The 20829-nt window shown below is 33.5% G+C and overlaps 2 protein-coding genes across 6 annotated transcripts; one reads left to right on the forward strand and one right to left on the reverse strand.

The window, feature by feature from the left end:
- Positions 1-735: 735 nt before the first annotated feature.
- LOC136808411 (coiled-coil domain-containing protein 66-like) lies at positions 736-20270 on the reverse strand. Its single transcript, XM_067064951.1, has 16 exons — positions 19861-20270; positions 19212-19660; positions 17237-17333; positions 17035-17084; positions 16614-16642; positions 15835-16273; positions 15528-15572; positions 15009-15169; positions 14156-14271; positions 13772-13862; positions 13189-13350; positions 2606-2674; positions 2255-2300; positions 1439-1971; positions 1098-1181; positions 736-869 (listed from the first exon to the last, which is right to left on the reverse strand). The coding sequence occupies exons 1-16, from the start codon at positions 20268-20270 to the stop codon at positions 819-821; spliced, it is 2832 nt and encodes a 943-aa protein (XP_066921052.1). The 3' UTR covers positions 736-818.
- LOC136808409 (TNF receptor-associated factor 4-like) lies at positions 4232-12739 on the forward strand. Of its 5 annotated transcripts, none has more exons than XM_067064948.1 (7): positions 4232-4319; positions 4558-4726; positions 5170-5215; positions 11026-11130; positions 11292-11456; positions 11649-11687; positions 11794-12738. In XM_067064948.1, exons 2-7 carry the CDS (start codon positions 4566-4568, stop codon positions 12460-12462), a joined length of 1185 nt encoding a protein of 394 aa, XP_066921049.1. In that variant the 5' UTR covers positions 4232-4319; positions 4558-4565; the 3' UTR covers positions 12463-12738. The 5 variants fall into 5 exon arrangements, with proteins under 5 accessions (XP_066921049.1, XP_066921048.1, XP_066921050.1 ...); XM_067064947.1 differs by having other exon boundaries at positions 4308-4394; positions 11794-12737; XM_067064949.1 differs by lacking the exon at positions 4232-4319 and adding an exon at positions 4427-4456 and having other exon boundaries at positions 11794-12739.
- Positions 20271-20829: the final 559 nt, after the last annotated feature.

Raw genomic sequence — 20829 nt, forward strand, 5'->3', positions numbered from 1 at the left:
ATCAGTTTTAAAAATCCCCAAAAATTATGGCTGGGTCAACCCATCAATGAGATGCAACAGAGAGAACTACATATAATGAATATATTTGATTTTAAAATTTATAAAGCAATTAACCCATAAAAAAATTATCATATTTTCTCAGGCTAAGAACTTATAGTTCAGCGCTTGAGAAACTTAAAAATACTTTTTTATCATAAAATTGTGTAGTGAAATGCATATGTACAAAGTGATACAGAACCAAATAAAAAATCTTATACAATAAATAACACTTAATACTAATTTATAATTACAATCATGGAACATAAAAATCATAGAAAATCTTCTTAATAAGGGTAGAAAATCTAATAAATTAAACTGGAAAATATTCCTCGACTTTTGAGAACGGTATGACGGAAGAGTAAGGTTACTGTGTGATAAAAAAAGCTGAGCATAAATCCTAATGATTTTGCTTTTAAAAACAAAAATCAAAAATTCAAATTATATATTTTTTAATAAGCATTGCGCTTATAAGCATATCTAGGCTCAGGTTTGGCAAAAATTTAAGCATATAACGAGCATTAGGTTGAGCCTACAAAAAAATGTTCTTTCCTGATTTTGGATTTTACGGATTTACGGAATTTCTCTACAGTTTTGCTTGGGATAGAAGCGTCCTTATAAGCATTTTTCAGTCTTGTCAAGCCCTCGAACTAAGCATGTCCGAGCCTGTTTTCGATTTTTGTATGCTTAAATAAAAAACATGTATTTTATTATCAATTTAAGAACCAGAAGAAAAGGAACACTTGTTATGCTAATGAGTATTTGAAAAATAAAACAAAGACTCATCTTGACCAAGTCGCTTCGTAGCATTCTCTCTCCTTCTGTTTGAGACCCTGAAAAGTAAAATTCATATAAAATGTATAGTTGCAGTGTCAAAATCAGTGAAAAATCTTATGAAATCAAAAGGTGTAAAATCAGCAGGAGTCTTTTAAGTGGCACATACATAATTTGATACAAATTCTATTCTAGATTAATGTCTGCAGGATATTAGATCCAGGATTCCCTGAGGGTATCAAATTGATAGATAATAATCACACAATAGTAAAGAACAAAATAATTACCATTCGAAGTTCAGCCAGTCGATCAAGGATTTCTTGTTGTCGTTTTGTTGAAGGTGAACCCATCGGTGCTTGCTCGAACTGGTCCTGTAAAAAATAGAACAGCAATAAAACTCGTGTTGAGATGCGAAGACAAACCAAATCGGCTTTAAAAAATTTAAGCCCATACATTTGTACAACTTCAATGTTTCATGATTGGTAATAACAATGAATAAAGATTCACAGTTTCAGGTCTCTTCAAGGAATCTTTAAACATTTTTGTCTACACTCCAGGTTTTGAAGCATCATATACAGCCAAATTAATCGAGCTTAAAAAGTACTTTGAATGAAGTTTGTGTTCTTACCTGTTGTGTCCATGAAGTTGGTCGATTCGATCTTACAGGAGCTTGAGATCTCGATTTCGTTGCTTTCTGTTTGCTTTTGGTTTTTGGTTTAACTGGTCGAGGTTCATCTTCTGAATCACTATGAACAGGAACCGGCGTCTTCTCTTTCTTCTTACGTCTTGGTTTCTGTTGCTCGATGGTGCTTTCTTGCTGGTGATTGTCGTACATCTCTGCCGTCTCAGTCCTGTGATACGGTACTAAATAATCGTCAACAATTTGGTCTCGTTTCTCATCACTTGTTACTCTCGGTGAAATGCTCTGGCGTTTAACATCCGGTGATTTCATACGGTATGTATCTTTAGAAGCTCTAACGTTTCGTTCTTTTGGACTCCTCATCCATGGCTCATCATCATCTTTATAAAACTGTGAAAAGTCTTCCAATACGGATTCTTCTTCGTAACTTTTGGAAGGACCAATCCGATCATTATCTCCATGCAAGACTCGTTTGTATTTTGGTGACATCACCGACAGATCTGGCTCGCCACCTTTTTGTTCTTGAAGAGGATAGAGATTCATTGGATTATGATAGGACTAAAGTCCATTCGGTTTAGTGTGAATTATTATTTTATCCATGAATTTAAATAGGCCATTTAACAGCAAATGTTGTTAATTGTGAAGATTTTTAAATAGGCCTATCTACTTGAGACAAGAGCAGTTTTCACACAGTAGCAGAAACGAATGTACACTTAAAGCGATATGAATTTTGAATGCTAAAACTCAAGTAATACAAAGTATAATGTTTAACATAATAAACGAAAGGAACGAAAATAATCATACCTTTGGGCTGTGGCCTGGAACGAGCTTTTCGAGCTTCTTCTTTAGCCTGCAAATAGAAAAATATTTCAATACAGCTGACTCTAGCTAATTCGAGCTCGAATGGAGAATCTTATTTGTTCGAATTACAAAGATTAGAATTATAGAAAATATATTAAGATGATTTCTTCTTTGCCGTTTGGGAGTAATCTCAAATTAGAGAAAGATTCGAATAATAGAAGTTGGAATAAGCGAGAGTCTATACTGTAGCAATAAAATTAAAATACCTTCAAAATCCATTGGCGTTCAGATATTAAGAAAAGCAGCCGAGATCTTAAATTTGATGGATGAATAGAAGAATAAAATCTACCATACCCTTTTCGCCTCTTCCTCAGCTTTTCGGATCCCTTCTTCCAGCATCTTTTGTTTCATCAATTTCGCTTCCTATAACAATGTAAAAATAATTTCAAAAAAATCTGGGAAAAGTCAAGTGTTAGCGAGCAGCGATTCCACAACATTCATTTAGTGTTGTGAAAAAGCAGAGAGGCTGTAATAACAATTATTACAATCATTAAAACTCGCTGGTAGAAGCTAATCTTCTAGAACAGATTAGTATTGAGAAATTCTTGTTCTTACACGCTATTTTTAAAAGAACCAGGATAATTTGGCTGAGGCTGGGCTGTTCCTATTTTTTTGTAATTTTCAGGCTAAAGTTAAATGTTCTCAAAGTTATTCTATTCACACATTGACCTAAAAGTACACGTTTTTTTATTAGAACACCTTAATTTTGGCTGAGACTGGATGTGCTTATTTTCCCATCGAATTTCAGCCTTAGATGTTGTTATTGACGTTCTTATTTGAAAACAAATATCTTTTTTAAGAAAAAAATACACCGTCTTAATAGAAGGCTACGTCATATCTCCTTCGTTCAGCTAAAAGTAAAGAAGGAACTTTACACTTGGAGCGCAGGGGTAAAATGTCCATGAGGACATCTTAGGCCGAGTATCTCAATCTTTTTTCTTCGCCTCTCTTTTCCCAGGCTGGACATGTTCTTAAGATGTTCTTATTTTTTTGCCGAATTTCAGCCTCAATGTTCTTATAAACTGGATTCTAATAAAAAAAAGACGTGTATATTCTTAACTATTTCTGTACTCTAAGACTGGACCTTTTTGTTTGTTCTTCGGTTTTCGCCAAAATTATAGAATTGCTCTTTATTCTGTTCAGGGGGGGGGGGGTCGGTAGTAAAATCTCAGACATATATGAGTAGTAAAAGGATTTTTACGAATTTTTACATACCACCACCCAGACTCTTGGAAGAGGTATTTTACTACCCTGGTAGTAAAAGTTTTTGGGACAATTTGTCATAAAGACCACCTATTTTTTGGTTACTTTTCGAACTGATTTTACAAAAAAAGCTAAAAAATGATTATTTCTGTGACACATTTTTTCACTTTGTGCAAAAAATTAATGTTTTCCCCTTAGAATGAAAGTTTTTTTTATATTGACAAAAAATCTTGAGAATTTTTTGTTTGCAGCAAACAACTTTCCAACAGAAAATTTTTTCAAGTTATAAAAATTTTCAGATTTTTTCAGAAAAGTCATCCAAAAAATTAAAAGAATTACAAAAATAGGTAAAATTTGCTAATTTTACCAGTTTTAACTACCCAGGTAGTAAAGTTTTTTCAACATTTAACACATAGATACCACCCATTTTAGTATTTAACTACCCTGGGTAGTAAAAGTTTTTTTCGATTTTTCGTCACACCACCACCGTAGTAAACGTCATTATGTCTGAGATTTTACTACCGACCCCCCCCCTGTTCTGTTAACATAGAAATGAGAGAAGTAGACGTATGTTATCAAAAGAAATAAAGGGTTATCTAGATTTTTTTATGATAAATCTTCATCTTATTTGTTTCAGCAATATATTGTGAAAAAGGGCGAATTTTCTAGTTTATTTACAGTCATTTTCTTTCATACATGATTGTTTTTCAAGAAGACATAGAAAATGTTGCTGTTAGACAATCTGTTTACTTTATAAATAAAGGAATGAAAGATACCCAGTCTCGAAAAAATGCTTATCTGTAAAGTATGTTGTATTAGTATAATATGTGGTTTGAGAGAAATTAATACTGTTAGTTTTGATTATAATTTCTAATCTAAAGTAAGATTTACGTTAGACAATTTGTATTAAAAATGTTCAATATGACAAAGATTTGAATAAAGGTAAAATGATGCAACAAATAAAGTATAATATATTTGATATGTAAGTGAATGGTACAAATTAAGAAGCCCTGTTCCAAAATGTTTTGTTTATATGTTTTCAGACAAGAAAATGGCGTCAAACTTTGATCGTGGAGGCTACGAAGTAGACTTTGTGGAGGGCGAACCAAGCCATTCAACATGCTGTATTTGTTTGTTCATTCTGAGAAATCCAATGCAAGGAAGAGAATGTGGTCACAGGTTTTGTACGCCCTGCGCTGAACAACTACCAAGGTATATAATACACCCCTCTGTCACAGACCCCACTGGAAAAATCTGGCAAAATTTTCATCACCGATAGGAAAATACCCTTGAATTTCAGCCCCACTGGGGAACGGAATATGAATTCAAGGACTCCCAAACAATCCCCACTGGATCTTTTAACCTTGGAACAATAAAATTTCTATCCCCTTTGGGATTTCAAGAGAAATTTTTAAAGTTCTATGTTATAATGGTTGATTATAGGGTGACCCTATGGATATGCATTGTACTACAAATAAAATTGTCCATTCTAATTTTAAGATGAATAAGCTTTAAGCTCTAGTTCCCCTACCCAAGCTCATTCGAACACATATTTTACTTTCACTTTAGAGCTAAGATATGAATAAAGATAGAGGTCACAAAAAATTAATTTCACAAGCTCAACCAACCTAAGACATATTTAACTTTCATTTTAGTACAGATGGAATGATCATTTGCCCTGAAGACAGAAAGAAAGTCGAGGTAAGTTAAAGGTACTAGAAGCCGTTCTGACTAACCTTTACCACGCCGAGGCCGTAAATTTACGTTTTAAGCGATAGCCGAGGCCGTAAATATACGTTTTTCGTGCGGTCTTAAGAAAAGCCGCCCTACCGCCTTAAAGACGCCTTTAAATCCCGGGAAATGTCTTATATGACGGAGAGAAAATGTAAACAAACTATTTTCAATAGTTTGAAACCACCTACTTTCGATTTTAACTGTCAAAACAAACTGGAAAATCAGGCAAAATATTCTTTGGGAAATTATGAGCTCATTGACTGCTGTAACCAACTTTTAATGTTTATTTAGTGGAAAATGGTTTGTTTTCACAGTGGGCCCAGAGGTGGAAATAGGGAAAAACGAAAGTCAAAATTTTGCTTTATTAATATAATTTATGGAATCTTGAATAAATTTCTGATCAGATGCCAAAGTTTCAGGTCTGTATCTGATTTGTAGCTCAAGTTATGTGGCTCCAAAGTTGACTGAAAACCAGATTTTGATGAAAAATCAAAAAAAGTGAAAAATGCATATTTTTGAAGATTCTGAACTAAATTCAGCTTCTAAATCAGTTCATTTTGTGTGATTACCTTAGAGACATTATATTCTAAAGAGAAATTGCTTAAAAGTATGTATAAATGTCCAAGAGCGAGAAAAAACTCAAATTTTCAATCGAAATTCTCATCACGAAAATGCTTAAGGTAACCACAAATGTCCAAATATCTCGAAAACCGCTAAGTGTCACATATCAAACCATATATGTTTTGAAAACTACAGACACTAACCTTTCTAAAAATGCTGGAGTTTTGATGTGACACTTAGCGGTTTAAAAGTTCAAATTTTGCCTGCATTTTCCAAGCTAAAAATCTCAATTTTCATGATAAATCTCAAAAGAAAGTCAAAAGTTGAAGTCTACTATTTTCTATCTCATGTAATGTGACCCTAAGGCTCTATGAAAGCCTTTATAATACAAAAATTGTAAGAAATAGTTTTTTGTTGCTCTCCCTCTCCCTATTTCCAAACTTTTGCCACCTGGGCCCAGTGTGTGTTTTATTGGTTGGAAATGTTATGTATTGCTCAGGGGGGGGGGGGTGAAGCAGTTAGTACAAGACATCATGCCGGTTAGTACCGTGGTGGTGTGCCATATGAATTGGATAAAATCACTTAGTACTCAGATGTACTAACTGCAAAAAAGGGTGGTCCCCTGCTAAAAATTTGCCAAATTTTGGTACTAATTGTGTGAAAAATAGGATTTTGTGAGAAAATTAAAAAAAAAGACCATATTTTACCAAAAAATTTTTTTGGGAAGTAGATTTTTTTTTCAAATTTTCGAATTTTTTTTTTAAAATCTTAAAAACAATTTGCTGGTTGCAATAGAAATTTGATTTTCTAAAATGTTGTTTTTTCCTATTGAAAGCTATGGATATTGAATCATTTTTAAGATATTAAATTTGATTTTATTTGATTTTATTGAATTTATGAAGGTCAAAAGCCTTTTTCAAGGCTAAATTCAGTTAGTACTAACTGTACTAAGTGTACCAAGGTGGTGGTGTTACTAACTTCTTCCGAGAAAGCAGTTAGCACAGGAAAAAATCCGTGAATCACATGCGTGTGAAAACCAATTTCCGAGCATGTGATCCTGCAAAAAATCACATGCGTGTGAAAATGCAATTCACAAGCCATCTTTTCTCAACTTGAATGGAGTGTCTGACTAGATCTAAAATCACAAATAGGATTGTTTGTCTTTCTTAGAGAGAGAGGTTTAATACCCTCTAAAAGTAACTCACTTCTATTCTATTTAACAAGTGAGAAAAGATGGATTGTGAATTACATTTTCACACGCATGTGATTTTTTGCAGGATCACATGCTCGGAAATCAGTTTTACCAAGCATGTGATTTCCATACTTTTTCCTGTGTAGTAGGCATGATGTCTTGTACTAACTGCTTCACCCCCCCCTGTATTGCTTGTTAATTTCGCCTAGCGAAAGTATTACGATTGTCATTCTGCGTGTCTATCGAGAAAATTTTAAGGGCGCAAATTATGGCGTGGGCGTTTGGCTGCGGGCGTACTACGGCCAATATTCTAAAGGTGGACTCACTCACAAAGATAAAAAAAGTGCTTTTTATATTAATAAAAAATTACGCTAATGCAAGAAGTGTAACCAAGGCTTTGTAAACATTCATCGTGAGAATTTTTTTTTAATGGCTGCTTTTGAAACTTGCTGCTGCTGTAAAATTTTTATCATGTTTTCTGGTCTTTTGTAGAGTATTTAAAGAGGTTTATTATTCGTTTACTACTAAGTATTTTATGTTTGTGTAGTTAGTGAATGCACCAATAAAGTAAGTAGAATAAAAAGAGTTACTTTTTCACAGCAACAACATAAAAGATAAAAAACCCTCTTCTTCACTAAAACTACAAACAGCACAGGTATGATCTTTTTTTCCTTTTAATAGTGAAACCAGTTGTGACAAACAGTCAGTTCTAGCAAGTATTTTTTAGAAATCATGTTAATTGAAATTCAGCGATAATTTTTGTAATCGAACTGTCAAACTACCGTGAGATCGGGTAACTTGCATCAGTCCAATTATAGTGTACCACACTCGGAAATTAAGCTTTCAGAAAAAAACAACATCAGTCATCTACAGGATGTATTAGCAACAACAAGGATGAAAGTTACTTGAATCAAGTTCAAGATCCCAATACAATCAATTAAAACTTGAAAACTTAAAATGAGACAAAATTACTGATTGCGAACGTGCAGCAGCCAGAAATCAACTAACCAAATTTTGTTGTTCAATTCCCGAGACAGCGCTTCGATTTTTTAGGGCTTGTAGATCTTTTTCTTGGGAAGTTGATCTTCAAATTAGTTTTCAAGGTAGGCTTGGCTTTAATTTTTTCATCTATGGGTCAAATTTTAGGCAATTTCTCTAAGTTTTTGAAAATGTTAATTTCATTAAAAAGTGCCTGGTTATTTTTTTCATGAATCCCTTTAGAAGTTTTGCGGCGCATTTTTTTGCTTGAGAACCATGTAAACTATATAGCGCTTTCGCAGCATTAATCTTTGATACGTATTTTGGCGGGACGCTAGTGTGACTAACGGTCAGTGGAGGCTAATATGGCATATCCCCTCAAATGAAGTTAAATCAAAACAAAAATGATAGAGTAAAGCTGCGAGCAGAGCTGCACAGTTCTTTTGTTTTGAAATTTTGATGGGTATGTAAGTTTCCCTCCACTGATGCAAGTTATACCCAATTTCACAGTCTGACAGTATCCATCGAAATCAAACAATAGCTGTTCGATTACCAAACCTTATTTGGTAAGAAATTTTTTTGATTAGTTTGATTATATAAGTTTGATGACAGTTTTTTATCCGATGAAGTTTGATTGGTGTTCGATGGGTTTGGTAAGTAAAATTTTCCAGCTTTTTCTTCCCGATGGGATGATAGATTTTGGCCTGCTCTTTATGCTTTAGTGTGGGCGTCTGCTAATAAGCCATCGGAATGTAAAAAGAATGGGCAACAAGGTAATAAATCAAACTAATCGAGCTTCAATCAAACTTCACCGATCTTGATACACCTTTTGCTAATCTGGATTTTCATTTTGATATATAAAAAAACTCCAGTGGTACCTTTGTTTTGTATAAGATTCCCATTTACGCACTAAGATTCTTGTTGCCTTTCTGGTATCTTTCCCCTATATATTTTTCACTGGAGAACCAGCAAGAGATTGGGGAGGGTTTGTTTAATGGGATGCAGTTTAAATAGTTACCGTCAACCAACTGCTCTAACTTTGGACTATCTGACAAAACATGGGACGGCAATTCGGTTACCATTTCACCAAACCTCCAAAGTCATTTGATTTGAGTTAAGGAACGGTGTATTAAAGGATTTCTCTTTCGATTTTACAATTAGTGAAAATACAGACCAGATATGCAACAGTCCCATGTTTCAACCAATTGTCCCAAGTTAGAGCAGTTGACGGTACAAAGGAGTCATTTTTGGGATTTGCTAGAAGGGCCATTAATCGATTACGTATAATATTGATTCTTTTACTGCTTTTAGTTTAGCACTTACTACTTTCGCTTGCGTGTAAACATTTATTTTATGATTTTGTAAGGTTTACGGTCAACCTAGAAATAATTAATCAAAAAATAATTTTAAAGGTCTCTATTACAGCATAAGAAGAATAATTGTATTACTTTATAAGTGAGGTTTAAGTCAATTTGTATCTGGTAAGAAAATTTGAGTGACAGTGGTAAATAAATCTTGACCGAAGTCTGTATCCTTAATTTTACAAGCTTTTCTTAATATATTTTCATATGGATTATTGCATTGAGATTTTGGAAATTTTTGGCAAAAATAGCCAAATTTTAATCTCAAGGAGTATTATTTCTTTAAAGCTTAAAGTTTGCTATAGTTTTAAACATTCCATTTTCTAGTCCAGAAGCTGGAGCTCAACTACTCAACTTTTTTTATGTCTATGATTTTGATGGTGGTGCGCCATCATTCATATCAAAAAGCAAAGATACTCTACTATATTTTTGAGATGACAAGCCATTTTCGGCCATTTTCTCAATTTTAGAAAAATTCTACTGTTTATAGAAAGAAGCTGATATAAATTTTGCCCAAGTGAAGCACAAAATGAAGTTTCTGGCATGAAAGAATGACGAAAAGTTATTTTTTTCTTATTCATTTTCAAAGAATTTTAAAATTATTTTTCTCCAGTTTATTACGGTTTTTTTACGCTTATTAAAAGGAATTTTTTAGTCGCATTTTTTTAGGAATCTTCTTGTTTTTAATGGATTGAGATTTTTCATAAGAAAACAGGGTATCTATGACCTGTATGTACAATACAATGCGTAAATTTTGTATAACGCTTCATTCAAAATATATAATGCATAATGCTGCAGGAGTCACGTTTCACGCGTCTTCGTCGTTTATGTTCAAATATTGTGCGAAATTTTCGACTTTAAGTCGTCTTGTTTGTAGTTTAGTCAGTGTTTGAGGTAGGTTTCTGCCTCCTTATTCTTTAGTATGATGGTACATTAAGGGTGAGGACTGGAGGCTTGTTGGCCGCCATCGACCGTCACCGAAACTCAAGTTAAGGCTTATGATAAGGCTACAAACAGTTTCAAAGTGTATATACTATGTTATTTCTATTGCTTTCATGCTGGTTGATGATAGGAAAGTCATTTTTAGCTGTTTTTAGTGAAATTTCCTCAAGGGGCCTCTGCCTTACGTGCCTCTGATTTACGTGGAAATTTTCTCGAAAACCAAGGTTTTCTAAAAATGAATTCTGCCTTTTCTAGTAAAGGTATGATTGTGATTTTTTGGCTAGCAGTTGTAGTTATAATGGTGGAAACAATGAGCCAGAAAATTATGGTATCGCAAATGTTCTCCCCACTTTTTTTTTAACCGGGACTTAAAATTTTGAAAAATATGACAAATTGCGTTTTGAATTTTTTTCAACTCTAAGGCAGAAGACTACTGTGTCACCATTGATAGAGGAAAATCCTTTATTTTAACATTTTTGGAAAGCAGGATAGTTGGGCTTTCCAGAATGGGCTTATTTTTTTGAATCGGTTTAGTAGATCAAAAGTTATGACGGAAAGCGTAAAACTGTCATTTTTCCCAAAACGACAAGGCGTGCACGGGGTGAAGTTCCCGGAGAGAAGGCGTGGTAAAGGTTAAGGAGGGGTCTCCTGTATCTTGGATGGATGCATTTTACAAAAAAATATTTTTAGAGGTTCGAACAATTTATATCTTTCGATTAATCTTCTAGTATATTATTTCATAGCTTTTCCCTGACCTTGGGAAAGAACGAGAGCTGCTAGACTTGATGGTGAAATGCTCCAACAGTAAGATGGGATGTTCATGGAGTGACCATCTGAGACACTTTGATGTAAGTGATAGAGCAATTTTATTGAGAATCTTTATAGTCAATATTCGAAAATCATAGAATGAATTTAGAGTTATGAGGGGTAATTCTACCTTTGATTTCGATCATTTCTAAAAAAATAGCCGATCTCTTAAATGATATTACACCTTGTTCTGTATTTATAGGATCATGTAAAAGCATGTGGTTTTAGCATGATTGCTTGCACTAATTCAGATTGCAATAAGGAAGTTCTAAGGATGGACTTCCAAAACCATGTGGATAAAGATTGTGAATTCAGGACCATTCATTGCCAAACATGTGGGCATGAGTATCAAAGTAACCCAGTGATGGTAAAATAATATTTTGTCTAAATCTTTTTAGGAGATTTCTAACCGTACTATAACATAAATTACTTTAATTTTCAGCCAAAATATATTTTTACTTAAGTGTCCATCTCCACAAGAATCTTGCTGTTGTTGATCTGTTTTTTTTTTTGAATTGCGTATTGGCTTCCTGAAAATCTTTCATCTATTCTATTTAAGTTCTGCTGTCCTCAATGTAAAGGATTCAAAGACAAAAATGTAAGTCATCATTTCTTCCTCTTGATTGATTTCTTTTTCTTGATTATGAACTTTCTGTAAGGATTGTAGAACCTTTGGCCTTGTGTAGTATGTATCTCTCGTTTAGGGCGGAGAACAATGCATAATCACTCGTGAACAAATGAGCTTTCTGGTGGAACGAATTCAAAATTTGGAAGCAAAATCCAAAACTCAGCAAGATTTATTGGAGATACAACAGAAAAAGTTGGAAGAGGAAACTGAACGAAACGTTTCTTTGAGAAGTCAAATCGCTCAGCTTGAGACTTTAAAAAACTCAGTTTCGATCGAAGATTCGCAGATAGTGTTGAGTAACGAACATGTCTGGAGGATCAATAAATTTGAGAAAAAAAGACAACAAGCTGCAGAAAGATTTAACACTGAACCACTTGAACGATATTTCTACACAAGTCGTGGGCATAAAATCAGAATAAAATTATTTTTAGACGGTAGAGAGGGTTCGACAAGAGGTAAATACGTTTGTCTCTCTTTAGCAGCAGTTGAAGGTTGTTTCGACGACGCAGTACAATGGCCTGTAAAAGCTACCATACAATTTCAAGTAAAAAACCAAGCTGGAAACACGTTATGGCTGGATCATATTGATACCAGGCAGAGTATTAATGCACGTTTCTTCCAAAAGCCAGATTACTACGAAAAAGGAAGTATACGCTGTGACGAATTTATCCCTGTAAGTGGACTTAAGAGCGCCGTCTTTAAAAATATGTTGATATTGATATTTGATGTCGAATATTCTAAATAGTGATAAATTTTGTATTCTTTTATTTCATGATTTCTTAGAATAAGCAGTAATTAGTGTAATAAAAAAACCTGATTAGACCTTGAACACCTGTTTGCAAGACATACAATGAAACAGCGATGGTGATCGATGGCTTTATATGTTTCACTTATCTATTTAACTTGCAAGGCACAACTACTACGACTGCTACAGACATTAAAACGACAATATATCTTTAGCTACGTTTTTTTAATTGAGATAGATATTGAAGTGTCATTAACGACATCAACAAAATGCTCTTGTTTGAACAAAAACCATTGAACAAAAAATAACAAAAGGAATATTTCTTGAACACAATAGAAAATAACACTTGCATTATTGATAGGTCTGATAAATGGAATAATCTTTTAATAAAAAAAGCAATTTATATCAAAAGGCACTCTCCTATTTTGCTAGAGATTTGTGTCTATTTTCTTAGTTTTACTACATTTTAATTAGTCATTTAATTGTTTTAGATTTTGAAATCGTTTTTAAGCTCAACTATGTTTTACAGAAATCATTTGCCTGAATGATGTATATGATACTATACGAAGTATAGCTGTTTTTTAAATCATAATCTTTATCTTTTGCTTTGAATATCTTGGCTTGATGAATTTTCTCAGACTTGCCAATATTGAAGTGTGACGACCATCAAATATTTACTTCTAAGCAAAGGTCTAAAATTCGATTAGTAGGGAAAAGATTTCGAACCTGTTTTTCTTTTTCTTTTAGTTGTTCTTCTTCGAGTCGTTTCCTCACGATCTCCTGTTGTTTTTTATACCTCTCCTCGGCTTCCTGGTCATCCCTGATCTTTTGTTCTTTCTCACGTTGTTTTTGAAGTCTCTTCTCCTCCACTTGGGCGGCTATTGCTTGCTATAAATAGTTACAAATTGAAGTCTCAATTTAATCCTTCGATGTCGACTCTTCTAATCGTTGTGAAGCAGAATTCACCAAATGTTGAATTATAAATCGAACTCCAAAGAGACCCGGTAAGATTCGAAACCCAGGGAATCACTAAGGCAAACTGAGTGTTTGGTAGTGTGGACCAAAAGGGTTCCTTGTACTATGCTTTTAAACACTCTTGAATAACTCTCAATTGGGTACAAAAAAACCATAGAAAAACGGTTCAGTCTAGAGAAATTGCAAAAATTGAATATTGACTCCCACAAACTGTGAATTTTTTTAAAAACGTGATAAAATGTGAAAAATTGGATAGAGTTTTCAGAATTCCGTATCTCTCTCTCTCTCAGTCTCTGATTTTCGAGCTTTTGTTTGTTTGTAGAACAAGTGTTACCTGGTGTTCATAATGTTTGGCTTTTTTTTTTTCGAAATCTGATATTTCATGGGCCTGTTTTCCTTTCCCTCTGGCGTGAACACTGGGCTTCCTGAAAAATTAACGGTAGTTAATTAAGGCTTCCTGAAAAATTAACGGTAGTTAATTAAGTTAGTTAAGTTTAACGGTATTGTATTTCAAATTTAGAGAAGATTTTTCACTTTCCATTTAGAGACTAAATAATTCTGAAATTCCACCTCAAATTGTAATTTTCAGATATCAGGTTATGGGTTTAAAATTTGCAAAATCAAACATCAAAATTAGCTTTTCATGCTAATACGCATATAATGCAGTAAATCGATATTATAAAAGTATAAATTTTTAACCAAAAATGATTTTTCTTACGGAACATGGTCTGTGTTTGTATCATAATTGGCGATAACAGGAGATTTTTCCCTTTCAGGCGATTCAAAACTTTGCTGCATCTGTTTATACCCTTCCTTTTCAGATTGTAACATTCTCTGGTAAAAGAAAGAATCCAAGCATTATTGGATGAAATCTAGCTCAATTTTGTAATCCTGCATTAGGCAAACCCGAAAAATATTTTCGTTTCCGGTCCACCGGGTGACGAAAAAATCACTCACACGCCCGGCCACGAAATTTTTTTCGTGCAAAATTTCGATCCGAAAAATTTTTTTTTTAAAGTACTTGTAGAAGTTAAAAGGATGGTCTTTTTTGCCTTAAAACTGCAGTAATTTGCCACCGCTAAAAGAAATTTTGCAAGGAAAACTCAATCAGGAAAGTCTTTGAAACGAAATTTTGATTTTTTCAATAACATATAAACTTAAATGTAAACATGTATATATAAAAGAAAAATTGTATCAACGAGTGAATGATGTTGTATGAAAAAAAATTTTGCGCCCGACTGACGACAAAAGAAATTTTCACCCGGCTGGTGGACCGGAAACAGAAATACTTTTTGGGTTCGCCTTATTTAATTATTCAAGAGTACATTATTTTAATGAAAACTTTGCATGTCAGGTAACATAGTTTCTAACCCCCCCTACATTTAGGGGGGTCTCACATTTCGATGAAACCCAAGCAATAGGGAGTTTTGAAAGTTTCAATTTCCTAAGGGAGGGGGTGCCAGTAAAGGGGGTATTGCTACGTAAAATTTTTTCCATTTTTGTAATGGGAGGTTGCCAAATAAGGGGAGGGTGTCTTCCTATAATACAACATATACTATAATAAAACATACCACATTGCGATGAGTGCGAACTTTACCGTCTTCAGTGCTGGTGGGTGCACCTGCACCTGGCTTACCCCATGGGTCATAAATTTCAACTGGTCTTGCTTGTAACCGGCGAATTTCATCTTCTCTTGATGTATCCAGAGTGTTTCCCGAAGTATCATGAGAAGCTAAAACCAAAAACGAATAACTCGTTTTGAGGGTATATTAACTTATTTACTTTTTGTGTTGTTTTTTTTTGTATCCTTTTGCTTTTTACACCTTAATTACTTTAAGGGCTATGAAATACACTTCTTTAATACAATAATATTACATCATAAATCTATCCGCAGTTAATAATGTATAATGTATCTAAGTATAATGGATGATATTATATAATAATATTATAAATTTCATTTGTTTGGCAATCAGCAACACAAAAAGTGCTCAATACCAGATGTTAATGTCCACTATCACAGCAAAGGTTTTTCTTATGAAGAAGTTATTAAAAATGGAAAGCCAATAAGGACTTTTATGAGAAGTACTTACAGTCTAGCTGCTCATGTTTAGTAGTTGGGGATTGAAGATCTAATCCTAAAGATGAGGAAAGTAGGTGGTTTAAGCAGATAAGATGGATGGTATTGTGAGAATTTCGCAACCTCAATAAAGGTAACAATCAAATCGAAATAGTCATAAAACTTTAGCAGTAGCCGATACAAGTTCTAATAAGTTTATTTAATATCTAATACATTAAGCAAATTGAACTAAGATTATCACTACCCTTTCATTATTTGCATTACATATTTGAACCTAGGATAGAAAATAAATAAGTATTGTCCTATTTCTGGACATTCACCTGGTACATTAGTAGGTGCAACTTCCTCATCCTTCCTCAGATCTCTTTGAATAGCTTGCAGTTGTTCTTTCGTTATTATTACCTCACCACCATTATCATCTTCAAAAACATAAGTAGCTTTACGAGAAAATTCTTTCTTTTTTTCAGCAGCTGGAGGATGGGTATTTTTCTTATCTTTTACTACCGTTGATTTTTTTTCCTTTCGAGGTATTTTTGAACTACGTACAATTTCATTTTCTGGTATCACGGCAGGTTTAGGTGATTTATCTGTTTTCTTTGTTTGATTGTACTTTTTAGCAATAGTACTGTTACGAAGTTCTGTTGTCTTGCTTATTTTCACATTTTTATAATGGGGTTCTTTTGGATCCTTTTTCGGTAAAACTTTTGACTTCCATTCCTTGTTTTTTCTTCGTCCAGCACTTGTTGCTCTGTTCCCTGACTGGAACAAAAATTATCTAAATTATGACTTATTGATGCTTTTAATAAAGACTATTCTTTAATGATAAATACTACGAAAATTTTTCCTAAAATAGATTCTTAACCCAAAACCACATTATCGTAATTCTGATACAGATAATTACTGGTTCTTCAATAACAAGCAGTCAATATAGTTTGATTTGACAAATATACTGTCCTTTTTAAAGCATCAAAGTTTAGATGGATCCTTGATGGAAGTCATTATCTTAGATTAATTTAGTCCGTACACAGACCCAATTATCTACAGAAATTTCAAAATTCATTGCCGCTGAAGGGTCCTGTTGCCATACAATCAAACTTACAAGCTTTGCAGATTCGTCAAAATCAGGATCTAAATAAAAAATGTGAATAAATAAGTTTACCATAAAAAATCAGAATAGTCTTGAAAGACTATATGAGAAAGAATTCGGAAATAGTTCAAATAGGAATTCTGAATGGGTTGGGTAGAATGTCCTGTATAGTGGTCTGTTAGGGGTTGTCTGTTGTTCTGACAATGACCAATACTCAACTGTTATTTTGCTCAGATATCCTCATTCTTATGTAATGGAAATCCCAAATACAATCAAATGAGATTCCTCATCCCTCATTAAAAATAATTGAAAAATCACATTTTTAAATGTATGCACAAAATTTTATGATTCTTTCTTTAGCTTATGTGCTGCAAGAGCTAGCTTATTTTGAATAACTTTAAGGCAAATGAATATTTTATTTATAACTACTTACTACTGTCAAAAACAATATCAAATTTTCCACCCGTTCCACTCAATTTCAGCCTAAAATAAGAAAAAAAGTGAAAAAAAATAATTGTGAAAAATATACATATTAAAGATAATCAGAATAATTAGAAAATGACTTTTATGAGATTTAAACACACTGCTACAAGAGCTTGATGAGCAATATTTGTTTAAGAATGAACATAACTTACATATTACCACAGAAGATGACGAGGATGATAAATATATTTATTGTAAATTCATTTTTTTTTACCAGATCAATAATTTTTTGAATGCTGATTTTGTTGACTGAAAAAAAAAGAATTCATGATCTTACTTACATCTTACAACATATTAAAACCTAATCAGAGGACTTGTTTCTCAAAAAAAGCGCTTAAACACTTCTACACATAATTATAATGATTACTAATTCACACCCCCCTTAATTTTTATGCAACTGATTGCGTGAAAGTAGGCCTTCTTTGCCCAAATTTTCTGCACGAAAAAAAGGTACGTGAAAATTAATGGCATTTAAAGATACATTAAAAGAATAACACAAGATAACAAGTGTTATGCCTAAGCCTAATCAGGTATTACAAAGTTTATTACTTTAGTACAGGAGAACAAAAATCAAAATTCAAAATGGTATCCAAGGCCATGTTGACAACTAACAAAATCTAATCAGCTAAGGTTGCTGAATTAGTCCAATAATTGATTTGAAATAAAAAGTAAACAAACCTTGAACCTTCCAAGAACCCAAATAAATAAAATGATAAAATCCAAACGATAACCCAGTTTTTGACTTGATAACTCAAACCTTGCTTATATTTGTGTTTTGTTTCATTTCCTTTGTAGGTTTTAATCTTTTATACAGAGTTATTTGTTTAATCCTTGAGAGAATCTTTTGTTTTGAAATATGTGCTTTATTCTATTTAATAAACGTTCTTTTGTTTGCGCTTTTGCTTTACGCATTTAAAATATTTATTTAGAAAAGGAGTCTTCTGCAGTTAATGAATGTTGCATTTTGAGTAATTTTGTTGTAATTTTTGAGCAATTTTGGCTTTAAAATTTCGATTTCTTTCGAACAACTACAATTGGAGATCTTGGAAGATAAGTTCTAATCTCAACTGACAATTATTTCTCTTTTACTTTACCCTACTTTAGTGTCTTAGTTGACTTTTCCGTTTATATGTTTTCAGTATTCAATGATAGACACTGCTAACGTGTTTATGCTATAGTGTCTGATTAAATGCTTTCTGGGACTATGACTATTCGTGTAACACTTCCTCAAATTCGATATTCCTTTATGAGCGCGGGCGCACCATGGCCTCTGCTATTGGCTAGTTTATCTGAAGGGATACATTTCAAAATGAAAACATTTCTAAACCATCCTGAAGAAAATGTCTACCAACTAACAATCTCTCCACAGTTACTGGCAAAGAACAAAGAGTTTTGACTTCAGAATCCAAATCTTATAGTTATACAAAAAATTTGATGTCAAACAGAAAGGTTGTGATACTTTTTTGATACTTTTTGAAGGCTTCTTTGTTTGTCTCAACAATCATCCAATTTGAGAAATCAGATGATGGACCATGACTTTGATGCTATTCGAATCAGCTCTCCTAAGAGGAAGGTAATTCGGCAGCAGTGGCTCGTCCGGTAGTGAATTGAGAAAATGGTCCAATTGATGTTTAAAATTAGTTTTGGAGTAGTTTTTGAGGTTAAGGATGGATTGTGGGAAGGCATTAAATAGTCTGGGACCTTCTTCTGACAGGGAGTCTCTCCATATGTTTTTTGCCTTTATGTTCACCTCTTTAGATAACATTTTCTACCCAGTCTCTGGTTATCCTAACTGAAGATGCCACCTTTGTTTTCAGCATAGTTAAAATTTGGTACAAGCTGTTCTAGGATGCTCCAGGTGTATAATCCTGTATCTTTCTCTGCGCCGCTCCAGGCTGTATAGTTTAAGTTCTATGAGCTTCTCCCAATAGTTGAGATGTTGAAGTGTAGGGATTCCATTTAGGTAAGATTTTTGAAGTGATTCCAGTTGTTGGATAAAATATCTTTTTGAAGGTGACCACAGCTGGGAGCAACAGTCAATGTGTGGTAGTACCAGTGACTTCCAAAGAGTTAGCATTACTTGACAATCTCTTGTTTTGAACGTTCGATGGATCCAAGCAATGATACTTTTGACTTTCTCGATCTGGTTTGTGATGTGTTTGCTGTTTGTCATGTTCACATCCAGAGTGACTCCTAAATCCTTCACGTCCATCTTGGTTTCAATAGGAGAGCCACCAGTGTTTGAGAGGTAACTTGAGTTTTCTTTTAGTTCTTCATTTTTTCTGTATTTAAGATGTTCAAACTTCAAGCCATTGAGCTGCATGTTGTTTAATGATTTCCATTGATACACCACATCAAGGTCGTTTTGTAGAAATTGAACATCAGTGTTATTAGAGATCTCCTTCATGAAACGTGTATCCTCAGCAAATGAAGATAGAAATGAATGTAGGATGTTAGTGTCAATATCTTGGATCATTATCAAGAAGAGAAGTGGACCAAGAACTGATCCTTGGGGGACGCCAGAAATGACTTCTGCTTTTTTGGAGAGGATGTAGTCAACAGATACTTGTTGGGTCCTACCGGTAAGGAAGGATCTGATCCATTGCAGTAATTTACCAGTTATACCATTTCTCTCGATTTTATGGAGTAAGATTGTATGATCTATACACGGTTAAATGCCTTGCTGAAGTCAAGGTAAATAACGTCAATGTTACGTCCTTTTTCAATGTGATGGATGAGTCGTTCTGTGTGCCAAAGAAGACATGATCTTCCAGACCTGAATCCATGTTGATTATCGTTAAAGAGGTTGATTTCTGGCAAGTTGTAGTTGGGTAGTAGTTCCATAAAAACAGAGGTATATTGATCTTGTAGAATGTTTGCCATTTTTTGACTGTCATTTGTGATTTGATTGGTTTCTGGATCCTTCAATGGTCCAACTTTCGGTTTGTGTTTTGAAAAGCGTTTCGTGTACGAATAAAAATATTTTGGATTGGATTTTATTTTTGAAGTAGCATTTGTTTCTTGGTTCTTTCTTTCATTGGAATATGATTCTTGAAGTTTAAGTTCAATATCGATAAGTTTTTGGTGAATCTTTTGGATTGGTTTCCTTTTCTTAAGCTTTAGGCGTTTTCGCATCAGCACTCTTCTATCTCTGGGTATAATGGTTTTTGTTGATTTCTTTGACATTCTTGAAGGGACTTGATTTTCAGTGGTAACGTTTATGCATTTATCAAGAAAAGTATTATATTGTTCGTCTTGGTCTGAAATGGGGTTTAAAATAACATGCCAGTCAATATTTTGTGAATCTTTTTTAAAATTAAAAAAAACAAGTGATACTTTTATGGACCTACCTGGTTACGCATTTAACACATATATAATTGATATCTACGTGAGCGTGACCATTAAATAATCATTCAGAACACAAATAGTGACGATCTATCAAAATTAGTCGTTTTTTTCTTATAAAAAAAAACCGTTTAGAAACCAAAATGTCATGCTCTTGAAATATTCTTTCATATTCAAGACTTTGTGAGCAAAAGAAACACCTATCTCATCAAAAAATTTAGTAATTTGGCTAAGAACATTGATGTATGCTTATTAATAGGGATTCTTATAGATAAACATGCGTTTTTTGAGCCAACAAAATCTGCTTGAGCCATCTTTTACCTATGATGGTACCATACTCTCATGCAAAAATTTAGAAAAAATTAATGATCCAATTTTTCACAAAGTCCAAAAGACCCGT

The sequence above is a fragment of the Clytia hemisphaerica genome, unplaced genomic scaffold, assembly GCF_902728285.1.
Source record: "Clytia hemisphaerica strain Z4C2 unplaced genomic scaffold, Clytia hemisphaerica genome assembly, whole genome shotgun sequence".
Classification (NCBI taxonomy): Eukaryota; Metazoa; Cnidaria; class Hydrozoa; order Leptothecata; family Clytiidae; genus Clytia; species Clytia hemisphaerica.

Bases quoted from the DNA above. Each gene is read 5' to 3' on its own strand.
- LOC136808409 (XM_067064946.1), top strand. From the start codon at position 4,548: ATGTTTTCAGACAAGAAAATGGCGTCAAACTTTGATCGTGGAGGCTAC. The intron at 4,727-5,169 runs GTATATAATACA...CTTTCATTTTAG, and splicing joins TGCGCTGAACAACTACCAAG to TACAGATGGAATGATCATTT. The intron at 11,131-11,291 runs GTAAGTGATAGA...CTGTATTTATAG, and splicing joins ACCATCTGAGACACTTTGAT to GATCATGTAAAAGCATGTGG.
- LOC136808411 (XM_067064951.1), bottom strand. From the start codon at position 20,270: ATGTCAAAGAAATCAACAAAAACCATTATACCCAGAGATAGAAGAGTG. The intron at 17,085-17,236 runs GTAAGTTATGTT...TTCTTATTTTAG, and splicing joins GTCATCTTCTGTGGTAATAT to GCTGAAATTGAGTGGAACGG. The intron at 2,675-13,188 runs GTTCGAAATCTT...ACATTGTTATAG, and splicing joins TAAAAGAAAAAGAAAAACAG to GAAGCGAAATTGATGAAACA.